Source organism: Toxotes jaculatrix, chromosome 19 (genome assembly GCF_017976425.1).
Source record: "Toxotes jaculatrix isolate fToxJac2 chromosome 19, fToxJac2.pri, whole genome shotgun sequence".
NCBI classification, from domain to species: Eukaryota; Metazoa; Chordata; class Actinopteri; family Toxotidae; genus Toxotes; species Toxotes jaculatrix.
The window spans coordinates 9,364,572-9,383,189 of record NC_054412.1 but is presented as its reverse complement, the minus strand read 5'-3'; the positions used below and the strand labels follow the sequence as shown (position 1 = coordinate 9,383,189).

Sequence of the window (18,618 nt, the reverse complement as noted above, 5' to 3'; positions counted from 1 at the left end):
TGTTAATGTTTATGCATCAGTGTCAGATCAAACATCCTAAGCCGTGAAGCCTGTAATAATCTGCACTAAATATATCTCTGCTTTTCTGCAAATGTGTTTTCAGCATATTTGGATGAAATAATGTTTTCATTTACTTCTTAAGATTTGATTTCTCCTACTGAGGTGCCAGATGGGTGGGATTTTTGGACAATACACCAGCCTACTGTATTTCGTATTCATTACAGGGCAAAACCAAATCCAACGTGTCTGACATTTTACCTTGAGGTTGATGCGTTCCAACAGCTCCTCCACAGAGGTGGGTTTGGGTGGTCGGCCCTTCCTCCTCCTCCTCACGGGTCTTTTGGGTTTCTCCTCTTCTTCACTCAGCACATCCACATAGATGAACTTGAAGGTGCCCACTTTGTTGTTGAGCAGGCCCATCCACGTTCCCATAGGTGGCTTACTGATGATGTCAATCACATCACCACGCTGGAGGATCACAAAGAAAAGAATTCAGAAAGAATGACCCAACTTTGGCTTTTACTTTTTGACCCTGTCAAAAACAGCTGTTAGTAAGGACTCCCAGCGTTAAAGGGGTGTAGTTATTGACTTTACACACAAATAAGGATAAACTAGCTGTGAATAATCACATCCTTGTCACAAAGTGTGCTTCACCTTCAGTTTGAGGGAGTCTGTGTCGTAGGGGCTGGGGGTGAAGTCGGTGTGGACTCGGGCACGACCACAGAATGGTCCTCTGTAAGGTGGCTCCTCGTCATCACCGTCCTCTGACTTCACGCTTTCTCGGTTACTGGCCGATGAGTCGGTGGTGCTCACTGTCTGACCACCTGAACACATAGACACACAAATGAATGTTTATATAAGCTATGAAATGACTGTAAAAAATAATGATGTTCCAAAAAAGGCTGTTATAATAACTTTTCACTGAAGGTTTCTCTAGGAGCTCTACAAGGCTAGATACACTACAGAGACAACAATGATTTTATCTCCTTTTTTTCTCAATTTCTGTGTCAGTGAGAGTGAAGAGTTTAACAGGGTCTTAAACACTTGTGTTGCATATCCTGGGAGAAGCTGAATGTTTGCTGCGATTTTTCTCAGTGTCTGAGGGAAGGCTGCTAAAATCATGTTGACGTGTGGGAATTGGAGATGCAAGCCTTCCTACCTAATGATTACCGTATGTTTGCCTGTTTGCTTGCATGTTTGTGTGCGTGTTGGTTCATGGCTCTGAATCACTGTAAGTCGGCCAAGTCTTCAGTTCACTCTGAACTTTAAACAATGGAGGGCAATTTATCTACAGAGACGTGAGGGAAACACCAGGCTGAAGTAATCAGAAGATGTAATTAGATAAGATGACCTGAGAGATCAAAACACACTTGGAAACGCTCTGAGATCACAACACATGAGGTAGCTGGTGGAACTGGGTGTTGTCAAGAGAGAGAATTGCTATTCATGGCCATCACTCCACAAAAATCATAATTGGTATACATGTTATGCCAGAAGCAGAAGGTTCTATAATCTGTCTGCATTTTAAATATACAACAGCTAACAGCAAATGTTACGAGCACCATCTAGTGTTATCCATAGCTCAGAACAGGCTGCCTGAGATTGTCTTTTTTACTTACATACAATATGTTTACATGAGCTATATGACGATGCATCGTAATTATGAGCTTAACGGTCAAAGTATAACATGAAAATTAACAGAGAAATAATGGTTTTGTGAAAGCAAAAAAAACAATTTTTGTGCTTTCTCTAAAACAGTGGTCCTTGTCTTACTCATTGAGCTCTGTCCGCTGAGTGAACTACGCAGACTTTCCACAGAGCCTCCAGCCTTAAGCTTCGGCTTCTCCAGAGAGTCAGTGTCAGGCTGAGGGGACTGAGGGGAACCAGGGGCTCCATCCGGACTGGACTGAAAGACAAAAAGAGAGGGAGAGATGCAGATGTATCCATGAAGGGACACAGGGGAGACAGACACAAAGGAAATTTTGTGCAGTTCAGAGATGAAAAGATGTGAGAGATGGGAAAGTGCGGTTAAGAAGTTGACATACGGAGCAAATGAGGGAAACAAAGAAGGATGAAGGTGGAGATGGTGGAAAAATTAAAGGGTAAGTAGTAGGGGGCGTGATGGAGGTTGTCAGTACTTTTTGTTTTTTTTTTTAATCCTTATTGATGTCCGAAAAAGATGCATGCGTAAAAATATGAATACATTAATATATAAATGTTTTCAGCATGAATGTGATTAAGCTATTAATCAGAATGTTACTAATTATGAAAAACATTTTGGATTTTTCTTCTTAAAACTTTGGATATTTTTTTTTTTTTTTGACATTTTTATTGAACAAAGATCTTGACTGATTTTTCTCATTTAAAGACCTCATAAAACCTCCTGAATGAAACAGTATGTCTTAAAGAATCAGTTCTGGGTCATTATTAAAATTTAAGTGATGGATAAAAAAAATCCACAGTCCACTGACAGTGGAAACACACTGAGTCAAGGTCAGTAACAAAAAGAGGAAATCTGTACTAAAAAAAAAAAAGACTGAATGTTGGAAGATAATTACTTGATTTATCATGTCAAACTGAAGCTTCATATTAACTTATAATATTAACTTCAGCTAAGCTAATTTTTTACACAAGACAATGGCAGGTTTTGTTCCCCATCATTTACACAGGAGTAACTTAAGGAAGGAATTCATTCACAGCCAGAATGAACAATAGCACTTTCACTGTTCATTTGGACATGTCAGTATTGTATTAAGACTCGCTTGAAAAAGTGTGAAGTAAAGCTGCACAAGTACAGACAACAAAAATGTCCAACGAATAAAGTCGTTATTCCTGTCAGCCATAACTGAAAGCCCATTGGCTTACACTCAGGCCAGATCCCCCATTGTAATAATATCCTGTCGGGAACAACTTACTTCAGCAGGAATTACATCAAATAATGGAGGTAATGATACCAATTAATCTGACCTCTAAAGTGGTATATTACTTGGCAAGGGCCAATGGACTGTCCTGCATAAATAAAGGTCTCTAATAATGAAGCAACATGAACATGTTACATCAACATCTACTGTAAATGTTCAATTTGTTTCAGTGATCCACTAGATGGCATTGTGGTCTACAAAATGACCATGGCCGAGACGTTGTGACAGGGTAATTAATTTTTCTTTCCAAACCAATGGCTCCATGACTCATGCCAGGGTATGTGGGTCACAGCGTTGAGACCACCATGACGGACAGATGTTCAACTACACATTAATGACATATTTCGTTTGGCGACATCAAACTACAGGGTTTGAGAGGCCACTGGCTGAGCCACTGGATGCCCAGAAAAATTAGGCCAGAGCAGATGAGACAGCCATTATACACTCTCACACTTGTAAGTCTCCATTTCCTAAGAGTTTGCCTGGGGGACACTTGCATCACTGCATGAGCTCAACATGAAGCACACACTCCACCCTACACACTGAGCCCAGGGAGAGCGCAGCAGAGACAGAAATCCAAATGTATGTGTTTCAGTGCTCTGTGTTTATTCTGTAACTAACACAAATACTCCCTCCCACTCACAGCCTGTGGACAGAATATGTGGCTTACACTGCAAAACTTCCTCTAAATGTTTGCAGAACATGGGGAGTTTTTACTTCTTTACAGCTATGCTTGGCTCACATGCTTTCGGGATTAAACACAGAATGTGTAGATTGTGGCACCACAATTCATCCCAAAAACAAGGGAAACTATGCAGTGTTCAAGTTACCTGACCTTTCTTCAAATAAAACATTCAAAAACTACATCTATGTGTGTTTGTCTGTGTCTAAGTGTTTATGTCTAACCTGCTCAGACAAGGAGCTGCTGTACTTCTTTGACATGCGTTTCCTCATCGTCTCCTTGACGGACTTGACCTTCTTGCCCAGTGAGATCCGAGACGTAGTTGGGGATTTGACCACTTCTCTGTATATAGCCTCCTGTTCTTTATTCTGTGATTTGAAAAAAGGAAAGGCAAGAGGGAAAAGGATGAACAGAGATGAAGGAGATGACAGGGAGAAGTGAAAGCGAGAGATGAGGAGAGATGGGGATGAATAAGGGGAGATTAAGCAGGAGAGGACAAAGGGCAGGGGGATCACGAAAACAAGGGAAAAAACATGGGAGAAAAGAGGATTTAGCATGACAGGAGAGTTCAGCTCGGGCTCCTCACAGCCTCTTCTAATTTTACAAGCTGCCAGCACTTACATTGGCCTCAGAGCCTGTGTTGACCACATGAAGAGAACGGTTGGACAAGTCAAAGCCTCCGAAGCTGCACGTTCTCTGTGGGGGAGCCAAAACACAATCAAATAAGTCACATTCAGAAGGTGACGTTAAGGGAACTCCCCATCCACACCCACCGAGGGTCAGCTCACAATGATTCATGCTTAGCATGACACGGGCAGCAGATTGATAAATGAAAATGGGTATATGGTTCATATATGTACATATGGGGGGCATGATGTCATATGGGACTGTGGACAGCCAACAGACATGATGTAAGACAAACTGTTATATGAGCTCCTCTTTAAAATTGCAAGTTACTGCATGGTCCTAAGCAAATGAGCTGTTATATTGACCATGGAGAGCTCACAGTTGGCTCCAATTAGTTGCTCATGTGCTTTTAAAACTTGAATCCCTGGAGAAAATATTGGACAAAATTAACCTTTTTTGATGTGGCCAAGCTAAAATATATAGTTGTTCTTTTACAAGTGAATGTATATCCATGGCAGTTCAGCCTGATGCAATTTCTTTTGTGGTTAATTATGAGAAATGCAAAGCTGGGGCTTAGTATGCAAACATGCACAACATTTATGCTGGTTGCTTAGAGCCGACAATATGTTACGCTCATCAAAAACATTTTCGAAGAGAACAAATTGTTTTTGCTGAGAGTACAGGGAGATATGGAGATTTTTATCTCAACTTTAGAAGTCAACAGTTAAAGAAGGGGTAGACACAAAGAGGAACTATGACATGAGAGGGAAAAAAAGGATCCAGGATCTTATCACTAAACTGGCTTTTTGAATCCTTCCCAAGGTCTGCAGTAGGTCACACACAAACATGTAGACACAGACATGCACATAAAGCATCCGCCAAAAACCACACTCAGTTCATGTGGGGCACTTGATGGCATTTCTCCTTTGCTTCAAAAACTACTCAACTAAACTCCAACAAACCCTGGATGAAGAATCTCCAAGTGAGAGTAACTTGCACATTTAAAAAAACATAGTTTCTATATTAGATGTCCACAGCTGCAGTCCACATCACAACTTCCCAGGAAAAGCACAGTTTGGAGAACAAACATGTTTGAAGAGACGTCCAAAAAGAACTCTGAATGTAATGGTGATGTTCAATGGAATGGACATGCACCCAGAAAAAAATGCCTTTCGAAGATAATTAGATAAAAGGAAAAAAAAAAAATCACATCTGCAACTATAGAGGCACGGGCCAAAAAAGAAGACGAAAAGCAACAACAGAAAAAGTGGATTTAGAGAGTTTTTGGATGAGAACGACCTCCAGTGATTTCACTAGTACACGATAGGATTCAGGTACTCTCAAAGCTGCAGGATAGCTCCTCTGTATCACCACCTAGAGTAGCTGTCACTACTTTTTGATTGATACACACAAGCTATATGCAGGGAACAAGTAAGGTACTTGTAAATGCAACCACAACCTTTTCATGCTTGTTAATATAACAAAGTTGGCCTTTTATATTCAATGTGGTAAGAAGTATTAGTATACTTAGTTTAACTGTTCTGTTGTTTCCACTTTTTTTTATTTCCTATGCTCAGCCTTACAGGATCAATTTGAAAGTTGGTAAGTGTAAAGACACATCAAACACTGAAGTTGATTTAATGAGGCCATTCAGTGAATATGTCTCTGAGGGTATGTGCTGTGTGGTTCTAAGGATGAGCTGCTTCCAGCTTGTAAGCTTGTACAACATCTCCTCTGCCCACAGGGATCAGTGCGACTGTGCGAGTGCATGTGTTCCGCAGGGATCTGACATTTATAAAAGGCACTCTGCCTTTTATACCTCTGCTGTAACTTAACCTCCCAAGTAGGGCACCGCACATTCCATAATCATTTCATTTTCAGCTGGAATAAAAAGGTTTGAAGCCAAAGGCATTCACTTAAAGGTCAAGGAAGATGACATTCCTCTAAAGGCAGTTAGGTCTGTGATAGATGAGCTGGTTCTCGATGTTTTCAATCCATGAGCACAGCTGCAACACTTTGATGTGGAATTATTTTTCTTTAAACAGACATTATGAAATGAATAAGTCGAAGTCATTTGACATGATATGTGTCTTTTGTCGTGTATGTTTGCTGCACCTTCTAGTATAACCCCTGAGCTATTCTGCAACTTTGAAGTACACGAGTCCTGCTCACACGAGGCGGTCGATTTAAACCTCATGGTCCAAACTCACAGACTTCTGTTGGATGCGCAAGAGCACACGCTTGGTGCAGCGGTCCACGCTGGCCGCCCACTTCCTGTCCGCCTCGCGGTCCTCCTCCAAAAGACAGCGGCGCTCAGCGCGGCTGAGGGTGACTGGGCGGACTAGCTGGGCCCAGTTGAGGTGACCGTACAGGCTCCGTTCTACCACATAGGTGATGTTCAGCTCACTGACTGCTGTTCGACCACGCAGCCTGCGAGATGGGAACACCCATCCCCCTACCCCACTTCCAAAACCCTTTGATTTGGCTACATCACAGCGAGCAGGGGAGGAGGGAGTGACAGACAGGGGGGAGACAGGGGTCTTGGCATTGCGCGAGCGCTGGTACAGTAGGTGCTTGGTGGAGTAAGCGTAGTTGGGGTCAGGTTTCCGGTGTGTCCAGCTGCCATGGTGCCGGTTGGCAGGTTGGTGTTTGGGGCTGCCTTGTGGACCATCATCCAGGGAGATCAGGAGGCGAGACTGGGCATGGGGTTTGGGACGAGGTTTGGTGAGGCCATAGTAGGCGTAGAGGGCCTCGTTGTTACTTACCCCATGAGAGATGGAGCTCAGCGCCTTCCGCATCTCGCCGTCGGTCGTGGAGCGTGACAGTTTCCCCTCGTCGTCCAATCCACAGCCGTCCAGCTCTGAGAAGGAAGAGCCACTACCACCAACGCCAGAGATGGAACCTCCCAGGCCTCCAGAGCCAACTGGGGTTCTCCTGGGGGGCCGGATGAGACCGTGGGTACTGGAAGACTTACTGAAGGTTTTGACCAGTTTGTGTCCAGACCAGGTGTCCAAGCTGCTGGAGGAAGGGGAGGTGGTCAGACTGTCTGTGTCCCCATCGAGAGAGAGTTGATCCTGGGTGAGGGAAGGCAGAGAAGCCTCCAGGGGCAAAGGGGGCTTCTTCAGGACCCCTGTATACAGGGCTGTGTTGTCCTCACATGTGGGAGGTGACTCTAGATTCAGAAAGTCTAAACAAGACAGAAACATCAGCCGGTTTGTTACTCAGGAGGATTTAAACATCAGATTCTGTGCAGTCCCATGACCTAGCTGTGGTTTGGAAAACCACAGCTAGCCAGCAAACATTTCAAAACACATTCTTAATGTCTGAGTTTCAGGCAAAACCCTTGACAGACAAGAATGTACTTTGGCAAAAAAAACCTTCCTTCTAACACAGGAGTTATTAATTTCCAATAACCCTCAGATGGAAACAACTTTTACTATGACTGAACTTTAACTTAGAAGAAGTACAAGTATGATGCACCATAAACATAACATGTCTGGAAACTACAACTTATGAACATTAATTAACAGATACAAACAAATGCTGACAAATATAAACTATGTTGAACTGAAAGATAATCAAAGGAATTCACCATTTAAGAGTTACAAACCTTCAGAGCCATGTTTCTTGCCTTCTTCCACCTTAATGAGTTTTTTCCTGACCCGGCGTGTAGAGTTAACCAGTTTGTGAAGCCTTTTGAACTTCACAGAGTCCTCCGATTGCTCATCGTCTGACTGTTCACGAGACTGGTGGGAGAAAGAAAGAGGGAGGGATGATACAATAAAAGGGGCAGACAGTCAAATGTTGTACTACGAAAAAAGAAAAAAAAAATCACGTAAAAGCAGGTAAAATCTGTCCAGTTCAGCGTAACATTTCATGAAAGCAGTAATAACAGAAAAGCTTGCTTTTCTTTAGAATTTATTTAACATAAAAGTAGTGAGAAAATAGAACACAAACTTTGACAAATACACTTGGAGATTTCAAGGACGCTATTATAATGCAACAGATGGGAGCATTGTTTAGAATGGAGCCAAAGTTAGTGAGGTGAGAAATGGAGGATTGGAGGGATGGTGGCACACTGCATTGTGTGAAGTTTATATTCATAGTAAACACAGAAAAACTGAAATAATGAACCAGATGACAGTAATCTGAAAAAATGGGCATAACTGAATGGCACAGTGAATCAGTATTATAATACTTGGTCTGTTTGGTGTTATGTTGCCTTCAGAGACTGTTTACTCCAGAGGAAATGAAAGGACACTGGTTGCATGTTATGGGTGTCAGCATCTTGGTGTTTTTTTTCCTTCACTTGATGGCCACAACTCTCTGCACAGTGGTAGTGGAGTGGAAAAGAGAAGACACTAACAGTTTCATCACTCACGCATAGATGCACGCAAACACACACACACACACACACACACACAATGCAAACCGTACTCCCACTGACACTCTACAGACATATGCACAGAAACTCCACAAGATGTATGTGTGTATGCACATTCTTGCTATAGCCTCAGTGTGATGATGGTGATGACCTGAGCTTTGGCGTCAAGATTGTCTGGCAGAAACCACTGTCATTATCATGGAGCTCGAACAACGTAATTTGTTCCTATTTGCTATTGGTTTCCACAGCAACACCACCTCTCTGGTCACACACTGCCAGTTCCATGGTTGAGGTTGACTGCATCGCTTGCAGAGGGACAGACATGCATAGATGCACGCTTACGTACACAACACTAGGGCAGAGCAGGCCTGCAGGGCTTAGCTTTCTGTGTGATAAAACACAGTCTTCTCCTGCAGCTCTAAAGCAAGCAAGAAACCACTTTCTAGCTGTTGTTTAGACCACAGGCCTGGCCCAGAGGATGCTGACACATAGTAGGGATGATGTTAACAACTATGGCTTGGTTGAAGCAAACAAATCTGACATTGTCCGCAAATCCTTGATGGCACCACATCACCAAAGCAACATTATGACCTTTTGAGTCCTGCAGGCATGTGAGTGTTACATGAAACATGACTAATAATTGCCCAGTTGGAAAGGAAAACAACTTATTAATCAGTGTAGCATCATGCAAGTTCATTCTATGAAACTGACCCCCCCACGACTTTGCCATCCTTCAACCACATCCAGAAGTGCGTGATCAACTTGTAGGTCTTCTGTCATATTGGCCCAACAGACCAGAGCTGGGGTACAGTTATTCATTTGGCCTCTGACAAACCACAGAAATAGGCTCTGAAAACCCATAACTCCACTATCCCTCAGCCCAATTCTCCCTGACAATCCCTCAAGTGAACCGCACAGTTCTGGCTGCTGTGGTGATTCCTTTAAATTTCCATTTGCCCTGGACGGTGCTTCAGTGTATTAGCTTCAAAGAATGTCGTGTAATAACAAGTCCTAGAGGACAGATAAAAGAGACAGTAGAAAGACCGTAGGATGAGTAAGCCCACCAAAAGTTGGATTGGAGTCGACTTCTGGATCTTGCTTCCCCTAAACAACCGTGAAGTCACTCTGTTAAATGACTCGGATACGTGGGGATAACACAACTGCCTTAGGAATTTGGTAGTTAACCCTCATGATTTCTGAAACTCTATTGAATAGATGACAGAAGGAAAAAAGGGGCAGGAGACGGTAAAGAGGTGACAATGACTTATAAGACCTAACCCAGGCCTGAGGAACACCATCCATGCAAATGGTCACATAAACAGGACGAAAGAGGAACACAGAAAGAAACCCAAACATATGAGGCCATGAATCAAGCAGGGCTGAAAGGCTGCCATTGAAAACAAGGTCAAAGCAACAATTCCACCACCATAATTGCCATTTCACTACACAAATTACTTTGAGGATCGTTCCCACAACTTGGGAGATGCACTTAAACTTAGAAAACTATAAACCAACATCCTTGTGGTGCGCACCAAAATCTTCCCGCTCGTCCTGTGCCACAAAAACTGAACAGGACAATCACAAAAGAAAATCGAATACAGTGAGCTAAGTGCACCAGTGTGCAGTCAAACTTACCACCTCAGTTTAAACAGCAGGGTACCACTTCCTGTGTTAACAGACAACAGGTTAGCAAGAGCGGGTCCAGAAAATCCAAAGTGTGCCAACTACAGTCTCACGCATGTATGATCCAAAATTATATCTGTGCCTTTGTGCACATGCTGGCAGATACAGATGCAGCCTGTTAGTGAATTCAGCTCAAAGGAATGAGGGACTGTTTGGAAGAGCCGTGCCGCACAGCTAGCAGAGAAAAGGCGTGTTGTGCATGGAGAACAATCCCAGCATTTGAGCCCCTCTGACCCTTCCTTGGCCCCCACATCGCTAATGGCCAGCCCAGGAATGTGGGCTCCAATCGCCAGGGGACGACAGACCGGAGAAAGACAGCATCAGAGAAGGGCACAGAGCAGACAAAGAATTATATATTGCAAACATGTCGGCTACACATATGTATTGTATATTCACATGTCTGCATATGGAATAGAGGCACACAAAACTGTTACTATTTGAATTTGGAATTGACCTAATTCCATTCATTAGAGGGGAGAGGGGGCAGTATGTGACACCAACCGAGGCCCCTGTAGAGTAGAAATATTTCCTGTAGTGGCCAATTTTGGAACTCGGGGCAAGAGGAGATACAGAACCCCCCCTCTTTTCTGGCCCTGGGGGTTAGTGCAAAGTCTTTATCTTCACACTCTCTCTCTCCCTTGTTTCCTCTCTGCCTCCAGCACTTGCTCACAGCCTCCAGAGCCAATCTGTGTGTTCCTCAACACAATACTCCTTCAGTAACTTTTCATCCTCTCCCCTGTTTGTAAAACTCCCCGATTGATCAATCTTCTTCCCACAGGAAGTGAGCAGCTGGCAGCAGAGGGGTAAGGCGAGGGTTAATAGACTGATAAGATGATCAGAAAACTCATGCACAATTGTACAACACCAACATCAAAGAGCCGAACAGCAGAATCTCAGCGGAGGTTAAGTATGGCATAATTAACCTATTTTTCATTTGGAAGGAAATAATCGATCAAAGGAAGAACTGAATATGGACCCTTGATGATGTGAGAAAACTATTTTTCATGCATTTTATGAATGCAAACCACAGATTATGTTGATTAAGTTGAAGAGGCACAGGGGCAGCTATGAATGTGTACAAGTCCAGCACATCTGTTGTGAAAGCATGTTCATCCGCTTAAAAGAAACTCTGATTCTGGAAATGTAACCCTGGCTGGGACTGAAGCACATCTGTCTGAAGGCTGGAGGGTCAAGCTCCCATTTACTTTAACAAGAAGAACACAAAATGCACATGGATTCAGTTGCAAACAGTGGATAAGAGTAAATGCAAGAGACTGTTTTTAGAAAATGCCGGTGCTTTTTAGCTGGGAATTAGAAGCACATTTCAAAATAGCAATGATTCACATCTGCAGGATGTTATTTTCAGAGTACTTGGAATTTTTGTGTTTGGATAAACCCATTTCCTGTAAAAAAAAAAAAAAAGAAGTGGGTCAGTATGTGACACTGTATGCCTGTGTGCTATTCCCATTTGATGCCAAACAGTACAGAAATGGTCAAAAGCCCCTGTGACCACTGTGAGTCCTGAATCGGCATCAAAGCTGGCCTACATTTAAAGAAGAAAAAAAATACCAACATATGCAAATACACACAGACAAGAAACTGAAAGAAGTGACTGATTGTCAACAAACGCTAAACTAGATCCAACAGGACATGATTGTCTGAGCTCCAGCTCCAAAACTCATAGCATCCATTACGGGATCAACTTCACAACACGAAGTAACCTCAAAGGTCTTGACTCATTTAAAGGTGACTGGGGGGAGATTTGCAGGCTTTCTCACCAAGGATCACAGCTGACAAAATCAATGCTAACAAGCATTTATACCACAAGAGGTTTAGGCTGGGTTTTGTCTGACTCTTCACTTGGTTTTCCACAAGTTAGAGCTACAATGGACAGATGGAAACAGACCTGACCTAAAATTCCATAAGACAATTTCCTTGTCACTATAGAAGCCAATTATGACTCCGTTGGGACAAATTTCAAATGAAATGTACATGACAGGATTGACCTGATGAATAAAATATGGATGAGGACTCACAACAAATTGCATATATCTCAGTGTGACTGCCAATCCATGAACGCAGCTTAAGAAAACTGAGGTAGGCCATGGGCCAAAATTCACAGAGGTAACATCTATAGAAATACGATGCACATGACATGGTGGAGAGAATGTATGTGCAAAGGCAGATATGTTGTAGTTTTGCCAATGAATAATGAGCAAAGAGAGAAGGGGAGATAAAGCGAAGGAGGAAGAAAGGGAGGCAAGATAGAAGCTGAGTGAAAGTAGTTTATGCAAAAGAACTTTATCTGTTCGAAATTTTAAATATTTCACATATATTTAAAAGGGAAGTCTGGAGGTGGATTGTATTGAAAGTCTAGACATCAAGCTAGGAAAGCTAGTTAAGGTTACAGTTATTAACATTTGGATAAACACAAACACACACCCACGCGCACACACACACAATTTGAACCAACAATGGCTGTCCTGCTTCACAACCACCTCAGCTGAAAAATTAAACTGATAGGTGAGCTCTGTCGAGGTGAGAGTGTTACGAGAGGTAGAGTAAAGGGGACAGGGTCAGGGTTTTGGGGTGTCGGGGTAATGGGGTGGGGGTGTACTTACGTTGCAGTTTGAGGACTGGTTTAGATTGGGTGCAGATCCATCAGTCCACTCTGCAGTGTCAGTACTGCTGGACTGTCTGCTGCGCTCATACTCCTTCAGCTACGTGGAGAAGAAGAGTTTAGAGAGGCAGAGGAACAGGTCGGGGCCACCCACTCTCACCCTGCATGCTGCATCTCTACATTTACTAACAGACTATCGCATGTACACAGACAGGCAGGCACACACACTGACAGGGACTCAGCCAGTGATGTAGTGGTAAATATAAAGTGTTCACTGTAGAGTTTGGTGTTGGTTAGGCAAGTAACTATCCAAATAGAGTCCATTATATTTTAGGCAATGTATTCAGTATTTCAAAATGTCTCTATACTCCTGTAAACTGCCTTCGTGTGGTATTATCTTTGCCACAAAGATTTACATCTGCCCTTCTGAGCAGACATAACTCTTACTTGGTCAATCTTTGCTCCATACATAAAAAAGACTGAAAGGCAGATTGAATTTTATTGGGTTTATAGTCCACTACATCCCTGAACACATACTGCATACCACTATATTGGCAATAAAAAAAACCAATATGATGATATTGATCAGTGATACACACAAGGACACACAAGCACAACAACAATTAAAAAGAAAAAAAAATCTATCCACCAATCGTTGATTGGTTTGACTGAGTGTCATTCACTAGAGAGAGAAGCTGAGATCAAACCATTGGCTGATAGAAAATCAAAGGTACTGTAGAAGGATAATTAACGTCTGCCTTGTGGAGAGCAATCCAGTGCTGAAATGCTGCTGGACAGTCATGCTACCCATGAGCAAGGCATTATAAAAGGTGACCAACAGAAAGGAAGGAGGGAAGATGAAGAAGGAAGGAGGAGAAGAAGGAAGAAATAGGCAAGTAGATTGAAAGTTCAATCAAAAAGAAAGTGTAGAGAGACTGAAAAAGGAAAGCCAAATAATTATCCACCATGTCAACCTAGAGAGAAAAACCACAATGCACCAGTGCATCACCCCAACAGATGGGGCTATGGAGTTACTATGACCGTCAATAATCCCCGCAATAATGGACTGAACAACACACCCACACACACTCCATGAGCTCACACCCTAAAATCCCCAGACTCCTGAACCTCTGATCTGGAGTTTGTGTGTGTGTGTGTAAAGAGGAATATTCCAGGTTAAAATGCGGGGCCTTGTAGGGAGTTAGTAAGAGTTAGTCATTTTAGTAAGCCACTGATAAATGGTGAGAAAATGGAACAGAAGGGGAGAAAGGCTGAAAACTAATCCAGGAGGAGGTGAGGGGATCTGGGAGGGTTGAAGGGAGGCAGTCCTAAGGGGAGGAGTGGGGGTGGGCGTGTGGAAGAAAGGTACAACAGATGATACGTGAAGCCTGTGGAGCTTCCTACCCGAGCCAGAGCTTCTTCTACGGTGATCATCTTCTCTTTCACCATCATCATCAGCTGGATCCGCTCTTCATCGCTCATGGTGATCTCACTGGCCACGTAGCCAATGTCCTCTCCTCCTGATGGGGTGTTAAAGAGCAAAGAGCAGACGGTCAAACATGAAGCGACATCTATTCAGTAAAGCAGAAGTGAAAAACAGTGCCACACAAACCTTTGGATGTCTGTCGCACCACAGGCTTATGCTGAGACTTGCGGAAGTTTTGCCAAAAAGATTTGTTTTTCTTCTTGTTGTCCCATTTTCCTATAGGGAGGAAAGGATCAGTCAGATGGGGGGGGAAACACACCTGATACACAACTACACACCGAGATTCATGATATACAATATTGTTTCTAGCCACAGGAAAGCAATAAGTGACATATTCTGCTAATATTCTCAATTTACCTCCAGATCCATCTTCAGAGCTGGACTTGTGCAGGGGCATTCTAGAAAAAAAAGAGTAAAGAAAGAAAGAATCAGCATTAGAAAAATGCAAATTTCCATTCCTGTTCTCACACCTTATCAGAGTCTCTGTCAATCACAACCCTTCAGAAAACATTAACTGTGCTGAAGCACAGTGGAGTGGAGTTTGTCTGTTCACCACTTGGGGTCAGTGGTGGTACTTTAGTGACAGCAAACCAGGCTCCAGAGGCTTGAGAGGGAGAAGGTGGAGGAGAGGAGAGAATGACATCCCTGCAGCGAAAACCAGAGGCTAAGATGAAGTCGGTGATAATATAAAGTGTTTAAGAGGCTGTAAAGAAGGGGAGTATGGTCAACATAATGAAGAAAAAGAGTGGGAAATCACGTGAAAGGGAACAGGGTAGAGTGAGGGGGGAAAGTATGGTACTGAGGAATAGAAGAACAGAAGGAGAGAGGGAGAGAGAGAGGGAAGGAGGAGGAGGAGAAACCACAGGGCAGACTCAGCCTGTTTGTGTTTCCACATCCCTCCACAGGATAGACAGTCACGAGGAAGACAGAGAGAAGAGGGAGAGAGGGCAAAGGAGAGGAAGGGATGGAAAATAACTGAGTAGAAAAAAAGAAATCCCTGACATGTCTATACACCTTTCCATATAACCAGGACAAATGGGGAGAAAATAACAACTAGAAAGATCCTTATTACACATGAACTGCACTCAGCTTCTAATCAGTAAGTCATGTGTGAGCAGCCTCACCCAATTTTCTAGCAAGTTTAGCAGCATGTTCGGCCGTGGCTGACTCTCCCTTGTTCTTCTGCAGGAGATGAGAAACCACATCCTCTATTTCTGTCTTCTTGTATAGATATATAAAAAAAGGGGGGGTCGGGGGTGTGGGGATCAGTGGTTCATGTTCAAAGTAGCTGCGGAAAATTTCACAGAAAGAAAGACTGTTTTTAGACTGGGCTAAGTGGGCTGAGTGAGTGGGTAAAGAGGAAGTGAGCATCAGGATGGATTATGTCTGTGTATAACACCCTACAGGTGTGTTTTTGTGTGTGTGAGCATGGGAGTAGTGAGTGGTGGCGGTGGCTGCAGTACACTGTGAGCTTTTCCATCCTTTCAATTAAAAGGAAATTAATCATAGGGGGGGAATGGAGAGATAAGAACAGCAAATTTGTCCAGGTGAACCCCGTAGAGATCTATTAAGTAAATCTTGCCACTAAAGGAATAAACGTCTCTCTGTTTACTGTCTCTTACTCGCACACTTTCAAACACCCTTTATGATTTGAAAGCCAATTGCACATGGGCATACAGCTGAGACAGGTGGCTGCCAGTGAAGCAATGTGAAAGTGTGCGGCAGGTTCAAAACAAGATGAACAGGTCACTTCCCTCTCCAGTGGCTGCACGTGTGTGTGAATATGTGTGCATATGTGTTCACATGTTTGTTCAGACATGGCAGCCCTCTCTCGGTGCAATGGGAAATCTCAGCGCGGCTTAAAGCCCGGCTGCCATGGCAACATAATGAGATGCTAATTGAATGGAGGCCTGTGTGGTTTGCCCCTCTGCTCATCCCCCTCTCAGATAGGCTAGGGCCAAAGCTAATGCTAATAGAACTCACTCAATAGAAGCTTTTCAGCGGCAGCGCTGCTCCCCCCTCCTCTATGCTCTATAAATTAACCTCCCGTGCAGCACACACATGCATGCACTCACACACATCCGTGCACTCACACACTATAGAAGAGTATGAATGTCTTTCAAAGCGTGTGTCAGTCCAGGCATTGTGTGGCTAGGCAACTTAATTGGTTTAACCTTAAATCTTTGGCATGCCTTTCTATTTCAATTCTGCTCTTTGCATTGAGAAAGGAACATCTAACTGCTTTATATCTCATTAACATAAGAAGCTAACGTACTGTACAAGGCCTATTATAAAATACAGTATCTTAACTTCGGCAGACCTTATACAGGATAGGTGAAAGTTGCTTTCCATGATACCTCTGCATTGTGAAAATTAACATGCTACAAGTGTTAGTGAATTTAGGCTGAATGTCAATGGATAAGTGATGATTTCGTAGACTATCGTAAACTGTCATGAATCACAGGTTCTGCACAACTCCTATCCTGTGTGACTGAGCTGCTGTCCAGGAAAGATGACAAACCAGCACGTAGCAAGATTTGGACACACAGCTGTGCGCCTCCATTTTTGCTTCTTACCAGCAGTTTTTACTGCACTCAGCATAAATCGCAGCATTGCACACATGTACACGTGTATAGTGACTGTGTGTTTCTGAGCATTTACAAGGCTGGCCACCTGGAGCTAGGTGATCTCCGGTGTTCTAGTAGAGACAATGAAAGGCAGCGACCCTGTGTGACAGTGGCAGTGTCCACAGGAAGAGCAGAGGAATGACCTCTTCAGTGGTCATGGAAGAGGTCCGAGGTCACATGAAGTGGAAGACAGTAGGGGAAGACAGAAGGTCATATGGCAGGAAAATAGAAAATACAGATAAAATGCACACAGTTGAGAAAAACTGATTGTGGTGCATTTGAAGTGTGTGAGTATTTTCCTGCCATACACACACTGTCCACACTTAGCAGCAAGTAACAGCTCCGTGAGGGCAGCAACACTCCACCACAAGTGATAAAAATGCTGACAAGGTACTTTAGTTTTCCAATATGGGAGCCTACTGTTGTTCTAAACAGGCTCTTCACATGGCATGGCTTACATTTCCATCTGATTATTAGTTGCGTAAGCTTGGATTCCACATCCAGTAGCACAAAAGCCTCTAAATATGCTCTTCTAAACCTCGTCAGAGCCATTAATCGACAATTTGTATCTTGTGTCTGTGCACATGTATGCTTTCACCAAGATCCATTTACCTCTGCTGTTAAACTTACTGATAAGCTTGTGGTCCCCTCTTTGCAACAATACCCACCAATCAATCACCTTCCAAAACAGGAAGCCCCCAGTCTGAACCCTCCTGCCTTCTGAAAACGCTCTGTCATCATCACTTGCATACCAGAAATTATGGGAGCTGCGCCCACCACCAGCCAACAAAGCCACAAGGAGACACACAGACGTAGGGGTGGCACAGCCCCGGGATGAAGTCTGGGTAATCTCCTCTGGGTGCTATTGTCCTGCAGAGAGGTGATGATGGGGGTATCCGTGGCTGTGCGTGTGAACATGTATGTGTGACCCCTGCGAGGCTGTGAGGAAAGTGTCGGAGGAATGGAGGGGGCTTGTCTATCAGTCTGCCTGCACGTGATAAATCACTCTACCTGAAACTCATTCACCACTGTGGAAAGTGGACTATAGGCTATGTAATAGAGAGCAGAGCTGGGGTGAAGAAGAGGAGAGGGGCTGGCAGTGAAGGATGGATTACAAAAAGAGAAAGGTTCTGAGGTGTGGGATGGGGGAGATTTTGTCCTCAAACATAAAAGATTTAAAAATAAGGTTAATTAGACAAAAGTGATACAAAGCACCTCATATGTAACTTTCACACCAGAAACAGAGCTTGGAACTTTGAAGAGAAATAAATAGAACAGACAGAGGTAAAGAGAGGGGTAAATGTATAGATGTTACATTAGAGATTAACTGAAGACTCACAGTGAGAATACTTATGAGAAAGGGGACGGAAGACAGAGAAAGAACAGACTGACAGGAGGAACAGAGAGAATAGTAGAGTTACAGGCTCTTTCTGGGCTTCTCTCGAACAGCAGAGAGACGTCATTCGAAATCTGGCATCTGGTTCCCATCATCTTCAGCATTTGTCTGTGCAACATATACAGCCTTAGGAGAAGAGATCATGTCTGTGGTATGCACTTCCTCTGCTGCACATGGTCGTCACGTGAACAT

At 43.4% G+C, this 18,618-nt stretch overlaps 1 protein-coding gene across 7 annotated transcripts in view; it reads right to left on the bottom strand.

Moving 5' to 3' along the window:
* Window positions 1-18,618, bottom strand: part of sash1a (SAM and SH3 domain containing 1a) — a 161,144-nt gene that overhangs the window by 12,561 nt on the left and 129,965 nt on the right. For 5 of the 7 annotated variants that reach the window (XM_041064024.1, XM_041064017.1, XM_041064023.1 and 2 more), the window contains exons 5-15: window positions 14,761-14,801; window positions 14,530-14,619; window positions 14,322-14,437; window positions 12,919-13,017; window positions 7,841-7,976; window positions 6,996-7,417; window positions 4,225-4,299; window positions 3,828-3,971; window positions 1,774-1,906; window positions 655-824; window positions 259-468 (exon numbers count right to left, since the gene is read on the bottom strand). In XM_041064024.1, the coding sequence (XP_040919958.1) occupies window positions 259-468; window positions 655-824; window positions 1,774-1,906; window positions 3,828-3,971; window positions 4,225-4,299; window positions 6,996-7,417; window positions 7,841-7,976; window positions 12,919-13,017; window positions 14,322-14,437; window positions 14,530-14,619; window positions 14,761-14,801 (1,636 nt within the window). The remainder of the gene's footprint in view (window positions 1-258; window positions 469-654; window positions 825-1,773; window positions 1,907-3,827; window positions 3,972-4,224; window positions 4,300-6,995; window positions 7,418-7,840; window positions 7,977-12,918; window positions 13,018-14,321; window positions 14,438-14,529; window positions 14,620-14,760; window positions 14,802-18,618) is intronic. The other 2 variants (XM_041064020.1, XM_041064018.1) reach the window with 2 other exon arrangements.